Here is a 24798-nt window from a genome sequence, read left to right on the forward strand (position 1 = left end):
TTTCATGATATTCTGTTAATTGGACCTAGTCTTCTGCCAAGAATTATAATTTGAGTTTATAGCCCAAGCTCAAACCCTTACCGTCTGGATGTCAGACCATTTAAACATCTTCTATAACTGCTTGCATGATCATTTCTTCCATTTTTGGAAAACCCGTTTTACCAATGCACTTGCTTTTTCTTATTTCTATTTATCAGTTGTAGCAGCTTGTACAGATTCTCGCTATGCTCCTCTCCAGCAGGTTATAGGCTGTTTACCTTTCTGACAACTCTGAAGGATATGAGGACGTAGAAAACTTAATCCCTACCCTCAAATGTGTTTCTCCAACTGGTCTTTAAGCAGGACGATCTGCATGTCTAAAGGCCACACTGGCAACTGGGGCCCACATCAAGACAAAAGTTCCATTTGTCCTTGAAGTCACACAGTTGTAGAAGACTTAATGTCTCAAGAAACTCATGATCTCCATGGTGAGACAGGACATAAATAAAAAGAGGCAAATCAAAAAACAGACTAGTACACACTAAGAACCGGGTAAAAGAAACAGATTGTGTTACAGGAATTGAGAGGAAGGAGAGATCACTGAGGCTGGAGTACTTGTATAGTACCAGTAAGACACGGTCTCTTACTCTCAAGGCAGTTTCGATCTAGAGAAACCGACTACACTGTAAGGTGTACTGGGGTAAGAGCTGGGCCAGAAGGCCCAACAGTGCCATGTGAGAGCAAAGAAAGGAGCAACTAATTGAATGGTGTTGAGAGGGTTTCACTGTGGAGCACAGGGGACCCAGGCTAGGCCTTGAAGCACAGAGGCATGAATAGGATGCTGTGTGCCAGACGATTTTTGTGATGCAGAAAGGTCTGTGCTCATAGCATGCTTGGAAATCATTGAGTGGACAGAGCTAAATTTGAAGGGGCAGATTAGCCAAACCATGTAAAACAAGGAGTGCCAGACCAAGGTGCATATTCAATGTAATTGGAGATTTTTGAGCCAGGGCATGGTGATATGCACAAAATAGTCTTTTGGAAAGAGTGATCTAGGCTCTATGCCCAAGAAGAATTAGAAAAGGAGGGGAGGCCAGGGCATGGCCAGGAGTGGAGGCTCCGAGGAGAGGAGAGGGCCTCAGCTAAGGATGTACAATTGAAAAGAGTCAGCAGGTTCCAGAGCCATTAAGGAGGGAAGAAGCAGCAGGACCAAGGACTGACCAGAAGGTGGGATAGTTGAGTACAAGCTTGAGACCAAGAGGCTATTGGTGCCCCAAATAGGGACGTCCACACAGGCCTGAGGGGAGTCTGGACTTCAGCATATAGAGTCTGAGCATGTGCATGATCATTTCTTCCAGAAGAGATGGGGCTATGGTGAAAACAGAGATGAAATACCTGTCAGGTTGTCCGTAACAAGACACATGCAGAACACAGGCACTGGCTCACACGTGTGTGCACACAGAGTCCCTGTCACGCCTACCTGGAGGAAGACTACATGATGCTGTAAAAACAGGCATTAGATATGTTTTCAAATATGTATCTCAAAATCCAAACATGCAACATATAATTTAGTGATTTCTTTCAAATTCATTTGCTTTGCACTGAAATTCAGTACAAAATCCTTTAGTACAAAAACATATTTCATGCAAAATGAGACAAAATAGTTTCAGTGGCTGGGAGATTTCAGGTGGAGTCGAGAGGTCACTCTGGCGGACGTTCTTATATAGATAACACCTCTTAGGTTTTGGTGTATTGGAATAGCTAGAAGTAAATACCTGAAACTATCAAGCTCCAGCCCAGTGGTCTGGACTCCTGAGGACGATTGTATGACAGTGTAGATTACGGGGGGTGACGGTGTGATTGTGAAGGCCTTGTGGATGACACTCCTTTTGTCTAGTGTATGGATGGATGAGTGGAAAGGTGTGGACAAGAACTGAGTGGGAGGTGGGGTGGGATGAGGGGGGATGGTTTGGGTGTTCTGTTTTACTTTTACTTTTTATTCTTATTCTGATTCTTTCTAATGTGGGGAGAATGTTCGGAGATGGATTGTGGTGAAGAATGCGTAACTATATGATTGTGCTGTGAGCGGTTGGTTGTGCACCATGGATGATTGTATGGTGTGTGAATGTGTTTCAATAAAACTGAATTTAATTTAAAAAAGCAACACATTTCAAATGAGAATTTGTCCTTTCTATTATATTGGACACACGTACATCCTCTTCTTGAAATTCTGCGTGTGTGTATGTGCAAGATATTCTTGTGGCTCTTTACCTCCTAATTTCCTAGTCCTTGTAACATCTAGAAGCAAAATCTCTTATAGACAGTGTTGAATGTGAAGCCATTGGTAACCTCCGGTAACCTCCACCTATCTTGCTAAAAGATCAGAATGAAGCAGGTGAAGATGGGGTGAAACAGGAGAGTTACAATTTAGAATATATTTTCCTTCCACAGCCTTGCTTCACTGGAAATTCAGTCTCAAATGATATTTCTCTGCCTGAAAGAATAAGGAGGACATAATTTCAATGGCCTGTATTTGTCAAATGCATCTCCATTAAAATTCTCTTAACCCATTCTCATCTTTCCTCTCTGCCTTCCAGCCTTAGTAGCTAGCTAAAGAGCAGCATATGAATGCACAGTCCTCAAACAAGAAACTAAGTCTCAGTGTGTACCTCTCCCTCCCTAACTATTTCTGTAGCATGTCCCTTTGCAGTAGCTGTGCTCTGCAGCCGTCTAAGGGTGTCTTTAAGCAGTGCTGCCCTTAGACCTGAGCAAGAGGTGCCGCTTCAAGGAGCCCTTCTCTGGGTTCCCGGGACCCCAGGCCTTTAGGACCTACAGATATCTCTTCTCTAGATTCGTACTCCCAAGTGTGGGCTGTACTACCTTGGGCCCAAGAATTCACTGTTTGAGGCGAATGTGAACAGAGCTGGGACATGTGGGCTAGTGGTCTGTATATGTACACTCAAAGCCCCTCAAGTTGTAGATGGAGGGAGAAAAGAAAGGCCAGAGGAACATGACCATGTTCCAGAACTCCAGGGAGTCCAAGATCCTAAATTCAACTTGGCCTTCTGGTCTGTTATAAAGGTGTATTTGTCAAAGTGCAAGGGTAGAATATTTTATCAAACAGTTTTCTAACTTAATTTTTAACTTTTCAGTATTTAGGCATAGGATGTGTGGGCATCCGTTTGTGCTTTTGTCTGGGCCGCACAAATGGTGGGAGCAAGCCTAAATGTAAGCATCAAAAATGATTCTACATCTCGTGTGGGGCCTGTTTTGACTTGTAGGTGCCTGTTTTGACCTGAGACTTTTCAACTGTGTTTCCACTCCCCTCTGTTTTTGCTTTTTTTGTTGTTGTTCTTGGTTTTTGTTGCTCTTGTTTGTTTATTTGTTCTTCTTGGAGTTCATTTATTTGATTTAGATTCGTGTCTCCCAACATATCACCTCCCTCATTTTTTTGTTTGTTTATTTTTGTTTAATTCCCGTCATTCCTTAGGCTCCCACCTCCACCAGTGCCACTATTTCCTTAGCCAATCCCGAAGTCTCCATACTAAACTACCAATCTACACTCTACCAGCCCTCAGCGGCATCCATGGCTGCAGTGGCCCAGCGGACCATGCCCCTGCAGACGGGAACCGCCCAGATCTGTGCCCGGCCCGACCCCTTCCAGCAAGCCCTCATCGTCTGTCCCCCTGGCTTCCAAGGTAAGGATGAGCAGGCTCTGCTCTTTCTATAGGACAGCCTGTGTGGCTCTGGCACCTGCAGTTTTCAGCCATGTTGACGTGTCTGTAGCAGAGCCCTACCCCTTTCTTTTGGTGAGAGCTCCCAGCTTCTCGTCATACTGCTGCCCACCTGGAAACACTAGGACTTAGGCTTCAACACCAAGTCAATTTGTTGTTATTCTCATCACTAGCCAATGATTTTGTTCCCAGGGCCAGTCCATCGGTAAATAAGCACATTGTTGTCCTTCCCCTTGTCATGCTGATGTCCTCACATGAAGTAGCCTCTCTGTGGGTTATCTACAGAAAATTGTCAATCTCTGACAGCTAACAGTTCACGTGAAGTCCCAGTTCACGTGAAGAATATACATGTCCAAAAAGAACCTCCCAGAGCCCTCTCCCGAAATGAGTCTTTGTCCACGCACCCTTGTTCTCTTTCCTATACAGTCCAAGAAGCCGGAGTTAATTGTGTACTTTGTTACAATTTACCCAGAAAATGCAAGAATTTCTTTTTATTTATTTTTGCGAAACCGTGGCGTAATCGTGTGTGGTTGCTCAGTTTCAGAGTCAGTGCAGTTCCAAATGGATTCATCCACTGCCCACCCTCCAACATACATAGATATATCTTCATGGTCAGAAATCCTTATTTTCCTGTTGTAATTTGTCAGCATAAATTTTTACTTTTGTTCCATTTTTTGGCTTTGCAGACTCCTTGGTTTGACCTTCTAGTCTTTGAAAACATTCATGTAAATGTTTTATTTTTTTTTTTAATATAATTTAAGTTAGAAATTAAGGGGAACATCCAAAGGACCAGGCAATGCCTGGTTGTCAGATGGGACTGACACAAAGAGGAGTTGCGAGATGACACCGCTAGCTTGGAAGGTTCTCTGCCCAGCTGTTGACACTCACTTATCTAAACCTTCTCCCTTGCCTGTTGTCTGGAACAGGATTGCAGGCCTCACCCTCTAAGCACGCTGGCTATTCCGTGCGAATGGAAAATGCAGTTCCCATCGTCACGCAAGCTCCAGGAGCTCAGCCTCTTCAGATCCAACCAGGTCTGCTTGCCCAGGTAATTCTTTCTTCTTTATTATTACTGTTATTGCCACTGTACATGCTAGGGCTGTTCATGAAAGAGACTTTTTTCTGCTAACTCCCTCCCTACTAATGAATTAGGTGCTTTAAGTTACTGGAATATATCAACAATATTCTAAACAATTCCCAGATGAATTACCCCCCTAAGTACCTAATTTACTACTCCAAAAAGAAATTTAAACACAGGGAAAATCTGAGGATATTATTATTATTATTGTATCTTTATAATGCCAATTAATCTGGAAGACCTAGATTTTAATCCAACTCTATGACTAAGGCAAGTTAGTTAACATTTCTTTGCCTCAGATTTCTTTCTTGTAAAACAGAAATGACTTTTTACAGCCAAGAGCGACTATCTCCTCATTTGATTGTTGAAAACCAGGTGCACAGAAGCTTTGAGCTGGAGCTTGATCTCTCCAGCTAGGTGTTCTGATGATCGAATGAGATCACAGAAATGAAGGGGGTTGGAAATTTATAAGGTGTTTTATGTAACTATGAGGTAACAGCAGTGATGCAGTGAGAATAGTAATAAATCCTTAACGACACTTTAACCCTAATAAAAAAATATATCATCATTGTGTCAGGCTCTTGATAGTTGTTAATTGATTTAATCCCCACAATACAGTAAGGTATTTGTCTCTATTTGACGATAAGGAATTGGAGGCGCAATAACTTGCTCAAAGTCACATAGCTACTACATGATAAAATCAAGACAGAAACCCAAGACCTTGTTCAATGCCAGCCTCTGCATTTTAACCACCATGCTATACTATCTCTACATAATTGTTTCTGTGGTTGGGCACCAAGGACAGTATGATCCAAATGTTGTTTAAAAGCACCCTTATTTTTAAATAAATAGGTTCCCAAAGACTTTCCCAAAGTGCTCCAAAAGACACTTTACTTACGGTGTCTTTTGTTGAATAGAAGTTTTGGTTATTTTGTTTTATTTAATTTTAATGTGTTTGTATTGCATAGGTCTCTTCTGGGTTCTTTATCCCATTGGCCTCTCTATTATTCTATTGTCTTAATTAGTATAATTTTATTGTATGTCTTGGTATCTAGTAGCAAAGGCCTGCTCCCATATTGTTCTTCAAATTTGCTTGTCTATTTATGGATTTTAACATCATTCTTTCATAAGAATTTTAATTCTTTAAAAAAAGCAAAAACAAACCTGATGTGTATTTTTACTGGACTTGCATTGAATTTATATTTGCCTTATATTTTCATTTCATTCATGAACATACTATAACAACATGTTACCTTTCATCACTTTCAATAATGTTTTCTTTTGTTGGAATAATTCCGAAGTATTTTACAGTTTTTGTTGCTATTGATAATTTCATTAAGTTACATTTTATAATTATTAATAATTATAATTATTTATAATTATTGTTACATTTTATAATTGTTTATAGGGATGAAAGTGATTTGGGTATATTGAGTTTATTTTTAGCAATCCTTCTAAACTCTCATTAGTTCTGATAGTTTCTGTGAATTCCCTTGGATTTTCTACGTAGAAAATCTTTTTATTTGCAAAGAATAATGCTTTGTTTCGTCCTTTTCAATCCTTTTATCTTTTATTTATTGTTCTTATATCACTATGTCGAATGAGAAATGACATTCCCTTTCTTATTTGGTTATCAGGGTTATACCAGTCTCATAAAATATTTTGGATAGTCTTGCCTCTTCTTCTTTTTCTGGAACAACTTAAGATTGATATTAACAACACTAAATCTCTTTGTTCTTGCATCCACATTGACACACAGGGCAAGTGACCACTAACACCATCTGTTGGTGGAATGCAAAGTTTTGTCCCATTGAAAGTTTGTAAACAGAAAATCTTTTGTATTTACATCTTCTGTATTTAAAGCAAGCCTTTTACTCTTTCTACTCTCACTGGTCCTTTTTTTAAAAAAAAAATTTATTATTATTATTTTTTGCACAGTCTGTTAGTGGAGAGTTCAGGAAAGGCCCAGATAGATCAAGAAGAAGAACTGCAACTCACTCCAGGGGCAAAGAAGCTTGTTAGTTCAAAAAGCCAGACCAGCCTTCCAGTGTTCTACCTCTGTGAACCCAAATCTATAGAACTGACATGTAGTTTAAAGGATAGTTATAGATTCTTTTTTTGTGTTTGCACATTTAACCCTAGTAAGCCAGGAAACCACCTCTGAAAGAAGTAATAATTAGTATTTTTTGTTCCCTAAAATAGATATTCTTCATTCTTCAGTTTGGTGGAAACCACAAGGCTCAGCATTTTCTGAATTTGTTTCTCTTAGTCATTTAATCATAGCAGGGGAGAGCTTTACCTTTTACTCACATGAAAAAGAACTCCTGCAGCATTATAAATCTTCCAGTGGATTTAACCTAAAGCTGTAATTGGAAAAGTGAACAAAAAGTATACGGATAAGGATTCTCATCAGTAGAGGATTTGTTAAATAAATTGATGCATAAAATGGAACACCATGTGGTCATTAAAAAGGACAAGGTAGGCCTATGTATCTCGACATGCCGTGATTCCCATGATTTATTAAAATAGTAAAATACTCTCTTCCCTATCCAATATCATATTGTGTCTTTTTTATTAGTTGTATCTTCTTGTCACTTAGTCCATGCCAATGTGTTAGTCTGCTGAAATAGGGCTCTCAGTTACATATTTTTAAAGGGTTTTTTCACAGGACAAAAATAAGTTTACTTATAAAATTAGTACACTGGTTATAAAAAAGCAATAATTAAACATTTAAACTGATGGCTACATTTTTTCTGGATAAATGTCCATATATCAGGCTAAGACATTCCAAAAGCTATTACTTTAAAGATGTCAAAAAGTTGGCCTCATCCTTTTTATCTAAATATTTAAAAGCCTTCTCAAGAATATTGTTTGTGAAAGTTTAGAGATGGAGGCTCTTAAATCCATTCCTTGTGTTAGCTTTGTTTTCTTCAGCCTTTTCCTCCCCACTTCCCACCATCCTCACACATCTCTTAAAGGGAAACAGTCTCTCTGGGGCAGCCTGAGGCTATGTGCCTGGGAGGGGAAGATGGAATCACATTCTCTTCTTTCAGTGCTGTGGGAATGATATTTATGGATTGGCTTATGAATATGAGTGATGAAGCTTTTTTGGTACCTCTATCCTAAGCTCCAAGCTAGAGCAAGCATCTTGGCCACCAACAGAAACTGTGAATGAGTAGGTAAAGATGGAGAGATGAGAAGTGTAGCATTGAATTTGTTATCCCACTTTTCAAATGGCAGGGTCCAAAACACCCCCCTTGACTATAAAATGCTGGACCAAAAATTTAGAGGGTCCACCCAAGATGGTGAAATTTCTGTTTTTCAGACCCTTGTAGACTTTACCCTTTCAGAAGGAAGTTTTTTGCATTCTTCTAGCCAACGAAATCAATTGGAAAGCTGGTGTGTGGTGGGGATGTCATATCTATAGTTCTTTTCTCTTGAGCTAGTCGGTTTTCCCAGAGACAGACCTCCAGCCTCCTGCTTTGGGAGGTATAAACCTGCACACCAGGATTCTGGGAACTCAGGGGTGAAGAGGTCATATAGTTTAATACACAGACATGAACCTAGGTTCCTTCAGTCTGTTGACTCAGTAGTGGTTGTCTATTCATTTCTCATCTTCCAAATTTTGTTAACTGTTATTGTCTCTCCTCTTTTCTCTTTGTTTATGTGAATCGCTGTAGCTTTCTTTATAAATTCCTTTTCTGTCATTTTAGTTATGTTTAGGGAGAGAAAGCAGTAAATATAAATGCTTAATTTACAGATTTCTGCACAAATTATGCAACCTTTCTGTGTCTCGGCTTATTCATCTGAGAAATGGGGGAAAAATAATATTCCCTACCTCACAGGATTATTGTTAAGATGAAGTCAGAAAATCCATTTATGGCCTTAATTCTGTGTCCATCACACAATGTGCATCAAGAAATATTAGCTCTGTTCTTAGTAGTAGTAAAAAATGATAGAAATACATGATGAAACGTTATCTCAAATGAGTTGAGCATATCAGTCAAAGCAAGAGGTCAAAACTAGCCTTTTATCCCAACTCTGAGCTAAGATCTTAACATCTAGTTAAGGAAAATAGGAAAAAATGACCTTAGTTTGATATCAAGATTTATTTTTTTAAATGAAATTGTAAAACTGCATGTTTTTCATGAGGTCTGAAATGAGTTCTAGGTGACTAAAGTTAGAAGTCTTACACTGCCAATGAAATTTAATCATTTAATATTTTGAGCTCACAGCTATTTTAATCAATTCTTTTTCTGCTCATGTGTTTGAAATCAGAAAACCTGAAATACAGTTAATTTAGTAAACCTGAAATACAATTTTATAGCCTTGGTAGAGTCATTTCTTTCATTTTATCAACAGATTTTTTATTAAGCACTATTGTCTGCTGGGCATCTTTGGTCCCTGCACTTACAGAGCTTTCAGCCTATGCCAAAATAAATCAGTAGGCAAAAAAGCAATATCAGAAACATATACAGCTCTCACTGGGCCTCATTTATAACATGAGAAGAATGGACCAGGTAAATTCTAAGATCTCACTCAAATCAAAAGTGTGGTTATATTATTTTTTAAGATGTCACTATTTTTTAAGCCTTGACACAAATTTGCAATTGATTTGAGGAAGTGCTTGTTTGTCATGTGAGCCAAATCACACATATTAAACACAGGCAGAGTTGGTAGAGCCCTGCATTATATAAATTATCCATTGTTAGTCATGTCCAGGGTCCAGCCCAATGGAAAAAGAGAGAGATGGCTAAGATCCTAAATCCTTAAATCCTTGATCTGCCCAAGAGGTGTTTACCTCAGTGGTAGTCCTCTAAGTGTTCAACTTTGGGCAGTATTTGGTCTAACTCATTTAATGACCAAAGGCAAGCAGAAAAGTGCTTGAAGATACCACGAGCTTAAAACACAACACACACACACACACACACACACACAGCAATAAGTTTGTTCAGGAGGAATCAGGAAAGTTAATTTTAGAATTCTTAGAAAAGTCTTAATATTTATGAAGATTCACGCTGTGACTCTGTAACTATCTCTTATTTTTGCTTTGAGGGGTCAACATAATTCTCAGTTATGCTTAAGGTCCTAGCTAAGAATTTTACTTCGTATTTTCTTACTTTCAGATATAGGCAAGTTCTAGATATTTGAGAACTTTAGAATTGTGTAAAGTTAGATACAGAAAATACCACAAATTGGGGCTGTGGATTCTAATTGATAAACAAAAGGTAAAATATTAAGTAGAAGATACTAGATGGAAAACTTCTTGAGGGCAAGGAGACAACTTTGTGTGGCCCAACTCAACTACCACAATCCCTTGCACATAAATGCGTAACAATATGAATGAATAAATGAACTTTTGGAAATGTCAAGAATTGTTCATTAGAGGAAATTTATAAATAAAGCATTGTTCAACATGAATGAATCCCTACTAGAATTTTTCCCCCTGCACCTGATTATTTTCTTTTTAGTTCATATATGTTCATTTTATCTCACCTTAACGTAGTTTCTGAAAACAGACACCAAGTCTGCCCTTGGCATCCATCACAGGGTCTAGAACAACCCCAGGCTTGATTCATGCTAATTGATTGTCTATTTAACAAACATGGTGATTGCAAACATCCTGTGTTCTACAGCAGGCCTGGCCCAGTGGCACCCAGCAGATCCTGCTCCCCCCTGCATGGCAGCAGCTCACTGGGGTGGCCGCCCACACATCAGTGCAGCATGCCACTGTGATTCCCGAGACGATGGCAGGCACCCAGCAGTTGGCAGACTGGAGGTAAGACAGAAACCCTCCTAGGGGAGAGTGGGTGTATCTGATCCAAAGAGCTGACAGGCTGGCCTTTACTGAGTTATCTACTTTGTGAAGAGCTTTTTAAGTTAAAACAAATATTACATGGACTCTGACTGCAGTGTAATAAGAGATTGTTTTTAAATAAATGCACCAGGACACAAGAAAATTAATCTCATTACTTTATAGTCAAATGTCATTTTTGACCTAAAATTCTATTACATCATTGGATCACCAAAGTAATTCACTACTTGGCTCCAGATGATTTTTGATTGTTTCTTAGAATGAAATTCCACTCTCAGAAAGCAAAGATTAGTTACCACTGAAGAATACAGAAGGGAGTCCCCGAGGTTGCTAAGCAATTCTAGAAAACGTTCTCAAGGTGTTTTAAGACACGGGCATGCTGGAGTGGTATATGATCTCCAGGGGAAGGCTTTACAGAATGGGATTTATTTGGAGTGGTGAGTTCTGGCATGCTTGTTGAGTGTACCACTTCAGGTAATAATCGTATCATATGGATTAGAGTTAACTTCCCACAGACCCCAGAGACTTCCAGTTGGCTGCCTACCAGCCTGCCGTACCACCTGCATCTGTTTCCAGAACTCCACTCCATCCCATTCACCAGCATCCACACACTAAAGTTTCTGATTTTTTATGGGCACTTTTCACTTTTCCTTGAACCACCCACCTATCCTACCCCACCCCACTACCATCAGGATACCGACCTTTGCCAGTACAGGGTCAAGTGTCAACCCCACGGTTGTCCCCCGCTCCCCATGGCCCTTCTGGGCAGTCTCTCTCATTCAGCCCAGACATCAGGGTAAGTCACTCCCCTCCACCCTCTGACAGTCTCCATACCACTCTCAGTTCTTGTCTGACCTATTGTGAATAAAGAGTTCCTGGTCAAAATGTAGTGCTATAATCCCTTAGTCAAGCCTCTACTGCAGCTTCCTCCATTCCCTGTGTTTTATTCTGACACATAAAAGAAGAGAGTATGTAGGTTCTTTCTCCCCGACCCCACTCGCTTCCCACTGACAACGTTCCCACACCCCTCCCCCATTCATTAGAAGCACTTTCAAACCAGGTAGAACTGAGTTCAATTCTGGCTCTTTGTGACCCGGGGCAGGTTACGTAACCTTTCATTAGCCTTGTGTTTCTTCTCCAGTAAAGTGGGAATAATAATGCCTACCTCATAGGATTGTTGGGAGGATTAATTTAAGATAAAATACAAAGCATTTGGCCCATATTTAACATGTACCACACCAGTGCAATAAATAAATCTGTCTTTCTCCTTTCCCCCATTCACATCAATTCATGCTCAGCAAGACTGCCTTCCCTCCCCCAGCTCATTAGGATCAGCAACCAAGTGGAAAGCCGCCTGACCAATTGTTTTGTTTTTTATTCTCTTCCCCTTTTCTACTAAAAGCCCACACAGCATGCTATACTCCTTTTTCCTTTGTCTTTTAGCATTTATATAGCTCATGTAATTTCAGAATACTCACATATGTGCTGGTTCATGCTTATTTTCTTATTCCCCCTCCATCCTTCCTTTCTCTCTTTACATCTCTTACCTAGCTACCACAGGAAACATTACCTTCCCTGGTCTCTCTCCATTTCATGTGCAAGCCAAAGAACATCTGTAATCATGGCTAATAAACAAAAGACAGGTACCAGTGCTAGACCTAGATCAAAGACAAAAGATTGCCCTAAGTCGGTAGAAAAAAATAGCAATAACAAAATAAAGAAGCCGTGGCATCAGTTTCTAAAGTCCATGTAAACATCTGAGACACTCGCAGAAGCTCCGCAGAAGTGTCCATTTCTTTTTCTCCTCATTGTCCTTTTCCCTGAGTTTCAAAGATAGAATCTTCTAGATTTCTAATTTTAAAAAATTCAAATGAATTCTCCTTCAGCTTTTAATTTTATGATGTTTTAAATAGGCCTTTATGGGCAAGTCTATGAATCACTCATTACACTACTTTTAATAATATTTCTGTGGAAAAACAAGTCTTTGCACTCCATACAACCCCAACTATAAGAACTTTTGAAAAGTAACCCATTTGCAGGATGAGGGCTGACAGTATTTATATCAACATGTGTCTGAATGTTATTAATTTTGATTTAATACGAAACTCTGCAAATGTCTAGTCAACCTTCAGTTAAGCTAATTGTTCATTCAGCAAGCATGTAATTAATTGATCAGCTGCTACATTGTACTAGCTACTGAGGGAATTCAAAAGAATGTTAATACTTCCTAATGCCAGAAACATATGGCTCCCAGTCTTCAGTTTGTTTTTCACATAAATTATAATGTCTTCATTTATAGAATGATATCACTAAGATACGCTACCTCTCACAGAGTAGAGTGAAATAACCCATTGAAGGCACTTTGTAAATTCTAAAATAAAAAATGTATATTATTGTTCAGCATTATCACCTGCTTGGGACTCCAAAAATTGGAGGGAATATTTATCTCCTTCCCATGGAACTTAAGAACTCTGAGCCTGCACACTTGGCATTCTTCCCACTTGAAATATCCTTTTCCTCACCAACAAATTGTGTCCCTCCCCCTCTGTTTTGGTTTGCTAAAGCTGCCAGAATGTAATATACCAGAAATGGATTGACTTTTTCAATGGGGATTTATTAGTTTACAAATGTACAGTTCTATGGCCATGAAAATGTCCAAATTAAGGCATCAAGAGGAAGATACCTTCTGTGAGGAAAGGCTGCTGGCATCCGGGGTTCCTCTGTCACATGGGAAGGCACATGGTGACGTCTGCTGGTCTTTCTCTCCTGGGCCCTGGTTTCAAAATGGCTCAGTTTCTATGGGTCCTTCTTGCTTCTCCCAGGCATTTTCCTTCTAAGCTCTGTCTCTCCATGAGCTCACTTAAAGGGCTCCAGTAAAGGATTAAGACCCACCTTGAATTGCGTGAGTCACATCTCCATGGAAATAGCCTAATCAAAATGTCCCACACCCCTGACAAGTCTGCACCCACAGGAATGGATTAAAAGAACATGGCAAATGATTAAAAAAATAATAATAATAAAAATAAAAAATAAAAATAAAAAAAAATAAAAAAAAATAAAAAAAAAAAGAACATGGCATTTTCTGGGGTACATAACAGTTTCAAACCAACACACCCTCCTTCATAACAACACTTAAAATTCACTGACCATGGGAAATTCATACCTGGTAGGGTCATCCCTTAGTAATTTAGCAACCCCACAGGGCAATGAGATGACCAGCTGCTGTGATGGTGTGTTTTCTGGTCAGCTTTTCAGTGAGGAGGAAGCTTTACCTTATAAAGGAGCTATGCTTTTGTAAAACCAATAAAGAGCCTTGTTTTCCCATCTCTTTTAGGAACACACATGCTCACGGCAGCCATTACAATCCCATCATGCAGCAGCCTGCTCTATTGACCGGTCATGTGACACTTCCAGCAGCCCAGCCCTTAAATGTGGGTGTGGCCCATGTGATGCGGCAGCAGCCCACCAGCACCACCTCCTCCCGGAAGAGTAAGCAGCACCAGTCATCTGTCAGGTAGGTCGGGAGAGTGGCCTTTGGAAGAGAGAAACATCTGGATCTTCGAGTGTTTAAAAAACACTGCTTAGCATTAAGGGATATCAGCATATGCTCTGGCACTGTCAAGACAGGGAACAATTCCTGTTCCTGAGGTAGGTAGCAGAACATCCTGTAACCTATGTCTAGCCCTAGGGTCCTTGAATTCTTAAGATGGGTTGGAGCTTCCCTAGGGAACCCTGCCAGATTGGACCAGACACATAAGGCTCTGTCACCCAGGGCTGGGGCTAGGGTGAGGTGAGCAAGGTGCTGCGCCAAGTGTGAGGAAGTGCTCACTGTCAGCTCACTGCAAGTGCCAACCCTGCCTCTTGCCTCACCCTAGCCCTGGCCCTGCTGGCGCCCTGGGAGTGGGGGTCTGGAGTCCCAGCATGTTCAGTGCCTGGTCCTTAAGAGCTTCCTTCCCCTTCCACTCGTCTAGAAAATACTCAGAGTCACTTTTGAAGTTTCACTTCAGAAATCATTTACAATAATGACATTAAAAAAAAAAAGAACAGAGAAATGGCTTTCTTTGAAATCTATGGTTAACAACAACTCGCTTGGCTGCTTGCTGTTAAGTATGTGTCACTTTGGTAAATCCCAGAACCCTAACCAGCAAGCAGAACAGTGCTCTTTCCCATTCCCTCTCAATTCAGTCTCATCTCAGTGAACTCTTGAAAACTCAACATCAACAAAAGGCTGCGTGTTGTGTGATTCTGTTTATACGGCATTCTAGAAAAGGCAGAGCTGTAGGGGCAGAAATCAGAACAGTTTTTGCCAGGGCTAGAGGAGGAGAGTTGGGGATTGACTGGGAAAGGACATGAGGGAACTTTTTGGGGTGATAAAAATGTTATGTATCTGGAATTTTGGTGGTAGTTACATTATTATACTTTCATCAAAACTCACAGAACACCTCAAAAGGGTGAATTTTCCTATATGTAAATTATACCTCAATAAACCTGACTTAAAAAAAAATAAAAATAAAAAAATCAAGATCTGTATTGTGTAACTGTAGAATTCCTCCTACATTTCAATCCAGTGGCTGACTTAGAGGTAGTTAATTACTTATTTGAGGTAGGTTAATATGGAGAAGTCCAGCGTGTGAAGTAACTAGTGAATTTTGGTTTTCCACTTCTTTATATCACAAGATGCCAGAAATTAGGCCTGCTTTTTTCATTCTCATTCTAAAATTAATCCAGGAGCTGAATTCCCTCAAGTTGTAGTCTTCCCTAAGATTCCCTGTTTGGGTATTGCTGACAACTCAGAGAAATTCATTGCAAACCAGTAGCAGCCCTCCATAATGCTTTCGTTTGCGGCCCTGTGACAACACACTCATGTCATCATTAGCTTGAGCAGTGACATAGGCCATTGCCTGGTTCCTTGTGTGCTATCAGGGTACAGGACATAGTTGCAGGACACTGATGTGATTGGGACTGGACTTAGCCTCGCGGCTCACTGTGGCCCATTAGGGGGCAGGAAGAACCTGGAGCCCCCCTGACCTATTTAACAAGTCACTCCCTGTTGTCCACTCACTGCCCAGTTCGTTTTATGAAGGCTCATTGCCAGTGCATCTCAAGATCAATATAATTATAGTGAAAGTTCTGTTTCTGCCTAGTTTTAAGACCAATGCCTTAGACAAAACTGTCTGAAAGACCAGAAGGCTCTCCCTGTCAGGTGGTACAGCCAGGCATGCTTTCCTTTACCAATGCCAAGTGGAGATATTACAACTGCTGGAGCAGGGGAAACATAATCTCAAAATGGGAGCAGGTATTGTAATAACAAATATATAGGGTTTTGTTCAGTATGAGCAATGGAACAGTCTTATTAGTAAAACGTATTACTAGCCTTCCCAAAAGGAACAAGCAATGTATCTGATACCAGCTAGCTAAAAAATTAAATAAATCCCCATTATTGAATTATTTTCATTTTACTGCCATCTCTTGGATCTAGAAGGTGCTAGACCCTGTAAGGATATAGCAGAGTCTGAGTTTCATTGTACATTGGCTTCAGTCTCTTACTGTATAGATACTATAAGTAACAGTAAGGTGGGCAGGGAAGAAGATATATTTCCCTAGAGTTACCAGAAACTACATTGGCTAATTTAATAAGGAAAGTCCAACCGATCAAAATCAAGATTAAAAGGCCCTTTTTTAGCATGTGTTTTCCTCATACACTTTTCCCCAATTTTTCATGAAAATTCAAACAGACTGATGAGCTTCCCATGAGACTCGAGGGTCCAAATCCCAAAAAAATCTTTTTTTTTTTTTAATACACTCACACACACACTTTATTGATCGTGTCCCTTTCCCAGAGGAGAAAGGCAGGAAAGCTAAACTTTAAAGTCACCCAGGTTAGATCCTTTAGATTCAGAAACTCTAAGAAATGAGTGTTTCAGTTGAATAAATAATAGAACAGCCATTAGCGAGGAAACCAGAGCTTTATGTGGCAAATACCACTTCTTTCAGCACCCCACAAAAGAAAGCTATAAGTATGTGTGGGAAGATGCCCATGGGTGTCTGCGCTCTAAGCCCAACAGGATAGAGCTCCATGTGCAGGGCCTGGGCCCTGAAGATGGGGCTGCACTAGGGCAAACTCAGCCCAAATCCGGATGGTTACATCTGCCCCTACAGACCAGCCCAGTCCTTGACCCCAACTCCTCTCCCTCCCTTCTCCTTAAAGCCAACTCAGAGCCTGCAGGAGGCCAGGCTGCTGTCCGTGTCCCCATAGCGACTGACAACAGTACTGAGAGGTGGCCCTTCGTCCAGCTACAGCTCATGACTGATGGCCCCAGCCCTCTGACTTTTTTAGGGAGATTTGACAGCATTGGTGCTGCTCGCAATCAGGCTCCTTGGAGGAGGTCCCCGGGCCTGGACTTCCCATGCGAGTGCTTGTGGTTTTGTCGTTCCAGGAACGTGTCCACCTGTGAGGTGTCCTCCTCTCAGGCCATCAGCTCCCCCCAGCGGTCCAAGCGCGTCAAGGAGAACACGCCCCCGCGCTGCGCCATGGTGCACAGCAGCCCCGCCTGCAGCACCGCCGTCACGTGCGGCAGGGGTGACGTGGCCTCCAGCACCACCAGGGAGCGGCAGCGGCAGACAATTGTCATCCCCGACACCCCCAGCCCCACGGTCAGCGTCATCACCATCAGCAGCGACACGGATGAGGAGGAGGAGCAGAAACACGCCCCCACCAGGTGAGGCCGCTCCGCCTCCCGACCTCAAGGGAAGGAACCGGGAGAACCGGTGGTGGACGCTCCCTGGGCTCACACCGGGGATCGGGACCGTTTTCTGTCATCGGACAGAATGGTATCTCTCTCCTGACCCCTTAAATCTGGTTTTGCTATGCCCTAGAGTTCTAAAGTTTATTTCAAGGGAATGCCAAACAGATTTTTCCATAATCGTTCAAAATAATGTTGAATCACTTTGGTTTTAAAAAAGTTATAGGTCCAGTAGACCTGAGGGGAACTTGAGACCATAAAAATCAGGCACACAATGACAGTGTATTTCAACTCCTGTAAGCTTAAAAATCTCTGCCCCGGGCTACTGAATTTATTCCCAGTTGTCCAGGATATTGCTCTTATATTGCCTCGGCTCTCTCAGAATTTGAAGTAATTGTCCAATTAATCAGAAATTTCCCTATGTCTGATTAACCCAGTCTTTCAAACTGTCAGTTGGCTCTTCACCCAAAGAGTATTACTGTTTATTCCAAAATAGTAATAATTCGTTTTACTCTCTGTGTGCTTCCTGGGGAGAGGAAAGAAATATTTATTTATTGTATTTGTAAAACTATTAACCCTGGCGCCAGAGCCTCTTTTCTATGCTTTCCAGCCAGACAGCCACAAAATGGCAGTTTATGCTTGGGCTGCTCAGCTCAGGTGGCACTGCCTGCTGAACCCCTGGAACTTGCTCCTCCAAAGCAGTCGGTTCTATAACCTTCTGCGTCTTCAGGGACCTTGGGGGCCCCATAGCTACTGAAGTCTCACAACCCCATCCTTGCAGTGGAACTGAGTGCCAGGGAAGGGAGGCCACCCCCTCACCCCCCACCCCAGCACAGTGCTGCTCATCAGTGCATCTTAGGACAGGATATGAAGCTTAACGTTTGCAATTATGCCCTGATTATTAATTCCTGATTGGATACAATGTAGTTAGTAATCACAAATCCTTCTGATTAAGTAATAAATTCCCACTCTTGAAAGCATTACAAAATATATAGATAGTCTGATTAACACCCTCATTATTCTTCCATGGGGAAGCTCAGTGGTTTTTTCAAAGATAGGCTCTGACTCTGTCTCATTCAGCTGTCCTCTTTTACCATCCAACAGCTCAGCCTGGTCTTCAGTGTATTTCAGAGAAGGATGTAATGCAGCTGTTCGGTTCCAGGCATTGTGCCCGGTGCTAGAGGGGACCCGTGGATTGGTCAGATGGGGCAGAGTGCTTCACACAGTGCAGTCAGTGTTGGGTTTACTCCCCTCTGCCTTTTCCAAGACATGGCTTCAGTTTCCTTTTTGATAACAGCTCAAAGTTTAGTGAATATTTTTCTTCCCCAGTGTCTCATACCCCCACCCCCAACCTATAAATATTGTGAGTGTGGTCTTCACATGCTGGTTTCTGCACCAAGAAAAAGTCTGTCCCACAGCCCCAGACTGGACCCCTGGTCCTAAGCAGCCTGTCCACACACAGCGTTGGTCGGAAGATGGGCCAGACGACTTCTCATAACCCTTTGCTACAACTGCAAAAGAGCAAAAGCAATTTAAAAGGCTGACAATCAACTAGATTGGATTATCATTTCGAATGATGGGATTTGAATTGACATAGACACTTGCCGTATGTGCTCAGGAGAGAATCTGATGGCATCTGAGGAGACTGAGGATGAGAGAGCAGTCTCTTCACCAGTCAAACAGCTGAGAGGGATGAGGGCAGAAAGCAAAGCCCAGGCACGTACGTACCTTCTTCCACAGCAGTTCCTTCCCCAGGAAGAAGCAGAATTGAGAAGCTTGGCAGCATGTGAGGGCTTTGATGTAAATGATTAAGAGATGGCAGAAAATCATAGCAAACTAAACAGCGGAGGGCAGGGAAAGTGCAGGGGCAGGTGCAGCGCAAAGAGCAACCACAAAGCGTGATGGCGAGCTACCGAATACCTGGATGTAGAGCCCACAACCTCATAATATGAACAGTGCAGAGGACCAGGGAAATGAAAATGTACCAGGGACCTCAGGCCAGAGGGGAAAAGCTGCAGATTCAGACCATCGTGGTAGGGTCCCACTGTTCACAGTCATGCTGGGGAGCTCACAGAAGGAGATAGCACAATAATGTTTTCTGGAGCACTGAAATGACTATTTCCTCTAAAAACTGCTTTACAGCCCAAGAAAATAGGAAAGTAAAATGTACTTGAGTTGGAGTAGGATAAATCAGAAACTGGTAGCTGTTTCACATATAAAGAAACCACTGTGCAATTGTGATCACATTATTGTGACTACCTTTTGGAATGAGGAAACCACAGGGGGAAAAAATGCTTATTTTTAGAAATCAGAATTATCATAAAATTTAATACAGCAAGTATCTGTTGGCCCTGCCAGCATGAGATAGTAGTGCTAAGTACCACAGGTGTTACATAAATAAGGTAGACAGTCTCCATCCGCACGAGGTTTACAGGGTAATAAGCAAGAAAAGACACACAAATCATTCTAACACAAAACACGGTATCAAACCCATGAAAACCAGCAAAGTACTATGGAGATTCAAGGGGAAAATAGCTTGAAGACATAGCAAAGTAGAGGGGACTTTTTAAGGCTGGTAGTCTGGACAGGTGTGGACGAACAGTAGAGAAAGAATTCAAGCAAAGTAATTTATAGGACAGATCCTCAAAGGTGGGAAAGTAGGATCAAGAACACAATGGGGAATCCTATCAAAGGGAAAGCAGGAGTCGAGGAAGAAAGGGATTTCAGAATGGAAAGGCATGCTGATGTTGACGAGGCTCCCCTTTAGACAGGGGTGGTCAGCTTTGTCAGAGGATACCGAGGAGCTCAGGGGAAAGTAGGGTAACTGCATGAGTCCTGGAGAAATAAAGATGTGCTTCCAAGTGCAGCCAAAGAGAAGAGCCACTCAGGCACCCTCTGCCGGGAGAAACATCTCGATTTGACCCTAACCTTTCTTGTTCCCAAACCTGATTTCTCCTGTTGTGCTGTGAGCATCTCGATTCTGATCTCCTGTGTTCCTGATCTCATTTCCGAGTTGCTACTCACTCCTAGTTCTAGTGTTTTGGATTCCCAGCGCTCATTCTGTAACTCTGCCTGAAATGCGATTAATTCCCCCACCCTGGCTCAACCTCCACACAACACTGAGTCAGAGGGTTGATGATACTCACAGGGGTGGAGGCGCCTTCCCTCCCAAAGTGTCTTTTAGAGCCAACAGGAGACAAACAATGGTAAACCCACATTTTTATACCTAATTGTAGGCATCACTAGGACTCCAGGATCAGATATTGCCTAGAATTTTTCAAAGAAGGCCAAGGCAGTTATTATTCCTGCTCCAAAAAGGTGGCTCTGTTAATTCGTCGGAGCAGATCAATGGTCAGCAACTCTTGCTTTGGAAGAAGGATTCCAGAAAATGTGGGAAGCAGGCTGGGAGGGTTGCATTTAAGGGGAGAAGAATCATAGCAAACATGTCCCCAGTGTTTCCACCTGCACTATCTCAGTCGTCACTTAATAGGGTATATAAGGCAGATGTGACTATTCCCATTTGGTAAATAAGGAAACTGAGTCCCAGGAAAGTTAAATGACTCGCATTGATAAAGCTTTAAGCAGCAAAATTGGGATTCAGGTCCCATCCATTGAAAGAAACGGCAAATGAATCTACTGGCAAAAATAACGGGTTTCTATTCAGTTATTAATTCAGCAAATATAAATTATGCCCTGCCTCTTCCTCTAACTACCACTGCACCCTTGTAGCACCCATTGTGTGCAGGGCACCATGCGAGAGCTGTAGGGAGTCAGCATGTTGTTCACTGAGCCCCACTGTGTGCCTGGCACTTGTAAAAGTGCTGGAGCTCTAACAGCATAAAGGTCAGAAGTCAGCTCTTTTAGTTCTTTGGGAAGATTTAAAAAAAAAAAAAAAGCAAGGAGGCCAAGGAAGAGCCAATGTGCTCCTTCTTTTAAGTGAGTCACCCTTGGACTAGTGCGCTCTTTGCACATGGCTAGTGGCTAGAGGGTTGGTCTAAAGACCAAAACCATAGTAAACAGATACTTTTTTGGGTTCCCTAGAACCAAGTAGTGGAACTGATCTATTTTAAATACTGATAAATGATTTTGATTAGAGAAGCATTTAACAACACCATCTTTTCTAACTTGAAATCTCCTTGTGCACAGTTTAAAGGTCCACGTCTTCTTACCCTTACCCTTCTGCTGACCTGGCCTTGTACTGAAACTATCTTTTACAGGTGGCTGTACCTTGTTGTACAACCTTCAGTCGTGAGGGTAATTTTTTTTTTTAAAGTGTGTAACCCAAATGGCTCGTTTCAGCTGATCAGCTAACAATTATTTTCTTCAATCTCAATTATTCACTCATTTACTCATTAATTCAATTATCTGGGTATTTCAGGTGGTCAGATATTTTTTTACTTAGGACATCAGGGCACTGCTACCTTCTGAATTTCATTCTGCACATGTAGGCAGCTACCAAAGAGAGTATTACAGCCAATGTCACCAAAATACAAACCTTGAGGAAATGGATTCATGATTATCACTCAATATTTTAGATACAAAAGCAGTTATTGGGTCACTCTTAAAATATTTAGATAAAAATAGTTGACTCAAATGTTTTCCTTCTTTTTACTAAACTGAAAATCTAGAGAAATCATTATAGATAAGGCACAGTCAGGAAACTGATTTAAAAAAAAAAAACCTTTGGCCTGAAAAATTAATTCAGTAGAGGGAAGAAAAATCAAACACACTTACTGTTGCCTGGGCAAGATCAACAGTGGACTTAGTTTCCATTGTCTTCTAAATAGCTCCTTCACTCCTACTGTTGACTGTTTACAACCAACATAGTACTATACTCACAGAGGTGTTTGACTAAAGCTTGAAAGAAGGAACAAAGTACCCAGACCCCCAATATTATTTGAAGGAATATTGTTGGTTCACGTTTTAAGTTACAACACATCCCCATGGTTGAATGAGATTTCAGTCATATGATTGTATTCAGTCACGATCATATCAAGAGTTGAAAGTGTGTGTTGTCAAGCCCACTTCGCTGCATCCTCTTTACCAGGTCTTCATTCAAAACAGCCTGGTGAGTTGAGAAGACTGGTCAGGGGGTTGCACTTTACTAAGTGGCTGCGTTTTGAAGAAGAGACACTCTGCCCTACTGCTCCCCAGCAGCGGGTCCCAACACTTGAGCACATTACAAATCCATTACTGACGTGTTGGCGTGTTGCAACTTCCTGGTTCCCTTGTTGCCTTCTGCCGGTGTTCCCCAGGGATGAGGGAGGAGAGGGTGGGTGAGGTTCAGACACAACACGGCAGAGCAGTGCTCAGTGGACGGGATTGATGGGATTAGGAGAGTTGAGTCAAACTCACCAGCTGATTTAGAAAAAGAGAGGACTAGGTTGCAAGAGCAAATAGAAACCGTCTTCTTTGTGTCCTAATGGGCCAAGGACTGGATGACTGATGACTCATGGTTCCTTCTAGGCACCTGTTTCTGATTTCCCTAGAAATCAGTCATGTAAAAAATTACCCAATGGTTATATGTAGGTATGTGTGCATATATACACATGCACACACATAAACATAGACATGCACATAGATATAAATATGTGGATAATATAATTTAAATGGAAGGTATGCAGCAAATTTTAAATGTCTATTTTTCCCCCTCACTAATGACTTTAAATTGGGAGCTACATAATACTTCGGAAGGAGCACACTGGCCTGGAGGCTTTGACTTCTGGTTACTTCTCCCCACATGAAAAGCTGGTTGAAAGAAGTCAGCCGTGTATTTCTAGTGGATGGGGTAGAGTTAGGGTGGAGGGGAGTGGAGACATCACAGTGGGCAGTACTCTACCTTGTGAAGGGGCTGGCTGGGCTAGAAGATCTATTTCTATTAGCCAGGACAGCTCTCAGTGCCAAAATCCCAGCCCCCATATGTAGAGAAGACCACTGTCACCAAATATGTCCCCAAAGAAGCCAGAGTTCTGGTTAGTTTGCATTGTGAGTGCTTGCTGGGTGCCTCTCAGAGGAAGTAAAAGAGATAGAGAAGTATGGTGATTAAGAGTGCCAGCTCTGGGTTCAAATCCAGACTATGCCCCTTACTAGATATGTGGCCTTTAGCAAGTGGGCTACCCGAGCTCTCTGTCTCAAATTCTTTGTTTGTAAAATGAGAGCAGTAATATTCTTTACCACATAGTCTTACTTACTGTGAGGATTAAGGAGATAACACATATTAAAGACTTTAAGCAGTAGTCGGTACATGGTATGCATCAATGAATGTTACCTATAAATGGTAATGTTCATTGTATTAATAGAAAAGTAGTAATTTTTACATATAGCATTGACAGTGGAATCAGAGTAGAGAAATAAGTCATGGAAAGTTTATTGGAGAAGATGAGTTTTGACCCTGGTCTTGAAGGATGGAATTAACTCATTTGCAAATGGGAATCAGAAACACATTCTCAACAGGACCTACAGGGAAGGGTCACAGGTTGGTATCTGATCCTCCTGTAGTGGTTTCCTCTACTGGGGCTGGTTTCTTTACTTATAGCTCCTTACTTCTTTTCATTATTTTAAAATGATGAAAATCACCTATTGCCATGACAATACAATGCATTCATGAACTCTGGCAGCTGTGTTCTTTATTCAGAAGTGATGTTCTGTCAAGGCCATTTAAGCAAATATTTCTCATTTTACTCCTATCACTGTCTCTCTCTCTTTCATTAACCAACTCATAATGGGATGGATAAGTTACCAATAATAATTAGACACAATGAGCCTACAGAATCCTCTGTAGTAATCTTACGTGTGTGCTCATTTTTAAAGTGACTCATTTAGCAGCCTCCCATTTGTTCTGTAATCTGCATAGCATATTCACGCAGAGCACAGAGATTTCTACTAGAAAAAGAGATTAAAACCAGAGCTGTCAAATTAATTCACCTTTTCCAAACCTGTCACATGTAAATCCAAAACGGTGGGTAGAACAGTACTACTGAAAACAGATTGAACTGTGTTGTACATATTTGCTCATCAGGCATAGGGACTCTTCAGCTATAAAAAAGGGTGAGACCCATTGAAAGTTTGTAGAGGTTGTATCCCGCACTTCTTGGTGGATACCAAGACACAGGCACACAGGGATTCCTCAAGCCTCTTTGGTGGGAAGGCTCACCACCTGTTGTGTTTCCATCCAGGAGATGGCCATAAATTCTTGTAGGTCATCCAGGACAACTTGTTAACTGTTACAAGACTCTTGTCAGAAAGCCATCGTTCAGTGATAAGTTATTGATTCATGAAGTAGCCCATTAAATCTTCACATCATTCCAGTTGGTAGAAAATTCTGACTCATGTTGAGCTGAAGCTTCTTCACAGGTTCCAAATTTGAGTAAAAAATTCCAGATGTGCTTAATTTGAATTTTATTTAAGGACAGATTACAGTTTGATCAAAATTGGTGTCTCATGTGTGTA

At 41.4% G+C, this 24798-nt stretch overlaps 1 protein-coding gene across 10 annotated transcripts in view; it reads left to right on the forward strand.

The window, feature by feature from the left end:
- HIPK2 (homeodomain interacting protein kinase 2) overlaps positions 1-24798 on the forward strand; it is a 203237-nt gene that overhangs the window by 153325 nt on the left and 25114 nt on the right. For 4 of the 10 annotated variants that reach the window (XM_037836043.1, XM_037836039.1, XM_037836037.1 and 1 more), the window contains 5 exons: positions 3470-3677; positions 4640-4761; positions 10428-10570; positions 13941-14120; positions 17044-17325. In XM_037836043.1, the coding sequence (XP_037691971.1) occupies positions 3470-3677; positions 4640-4761; positions 10428-10570; positions 13941-14120; positions 17044-17325 (935 nt within the window). The remainder of the gene's footprint in view (positions 1-3469; positions 3678-4639; positions 4762-10427; positions 10571-13940; positions 14121-17043; positions 17326-24798) is intronic. The other 6 variants (XM_037836038.1, XM_037836046.1, XM_037836041.1 and 3 more) reach the window with 3 other exon arrangements.

Source organism: Choloepus didactylus, chromosome 5, assembly GCF_015220235.1.
Source record: "Choloepus didactylus isolate mChoDid1 chromosome 5, mChoDid1.pri, whole genome shotgun sequence".
In the NCBI taxonomy this organism is placed as follows: domain Eukaryota; kingdom Metazoa; phylum Chordata; class Mammalia; order Pilosa; family Megalonychidae; genus Choloepus; species Choloepus didactylus.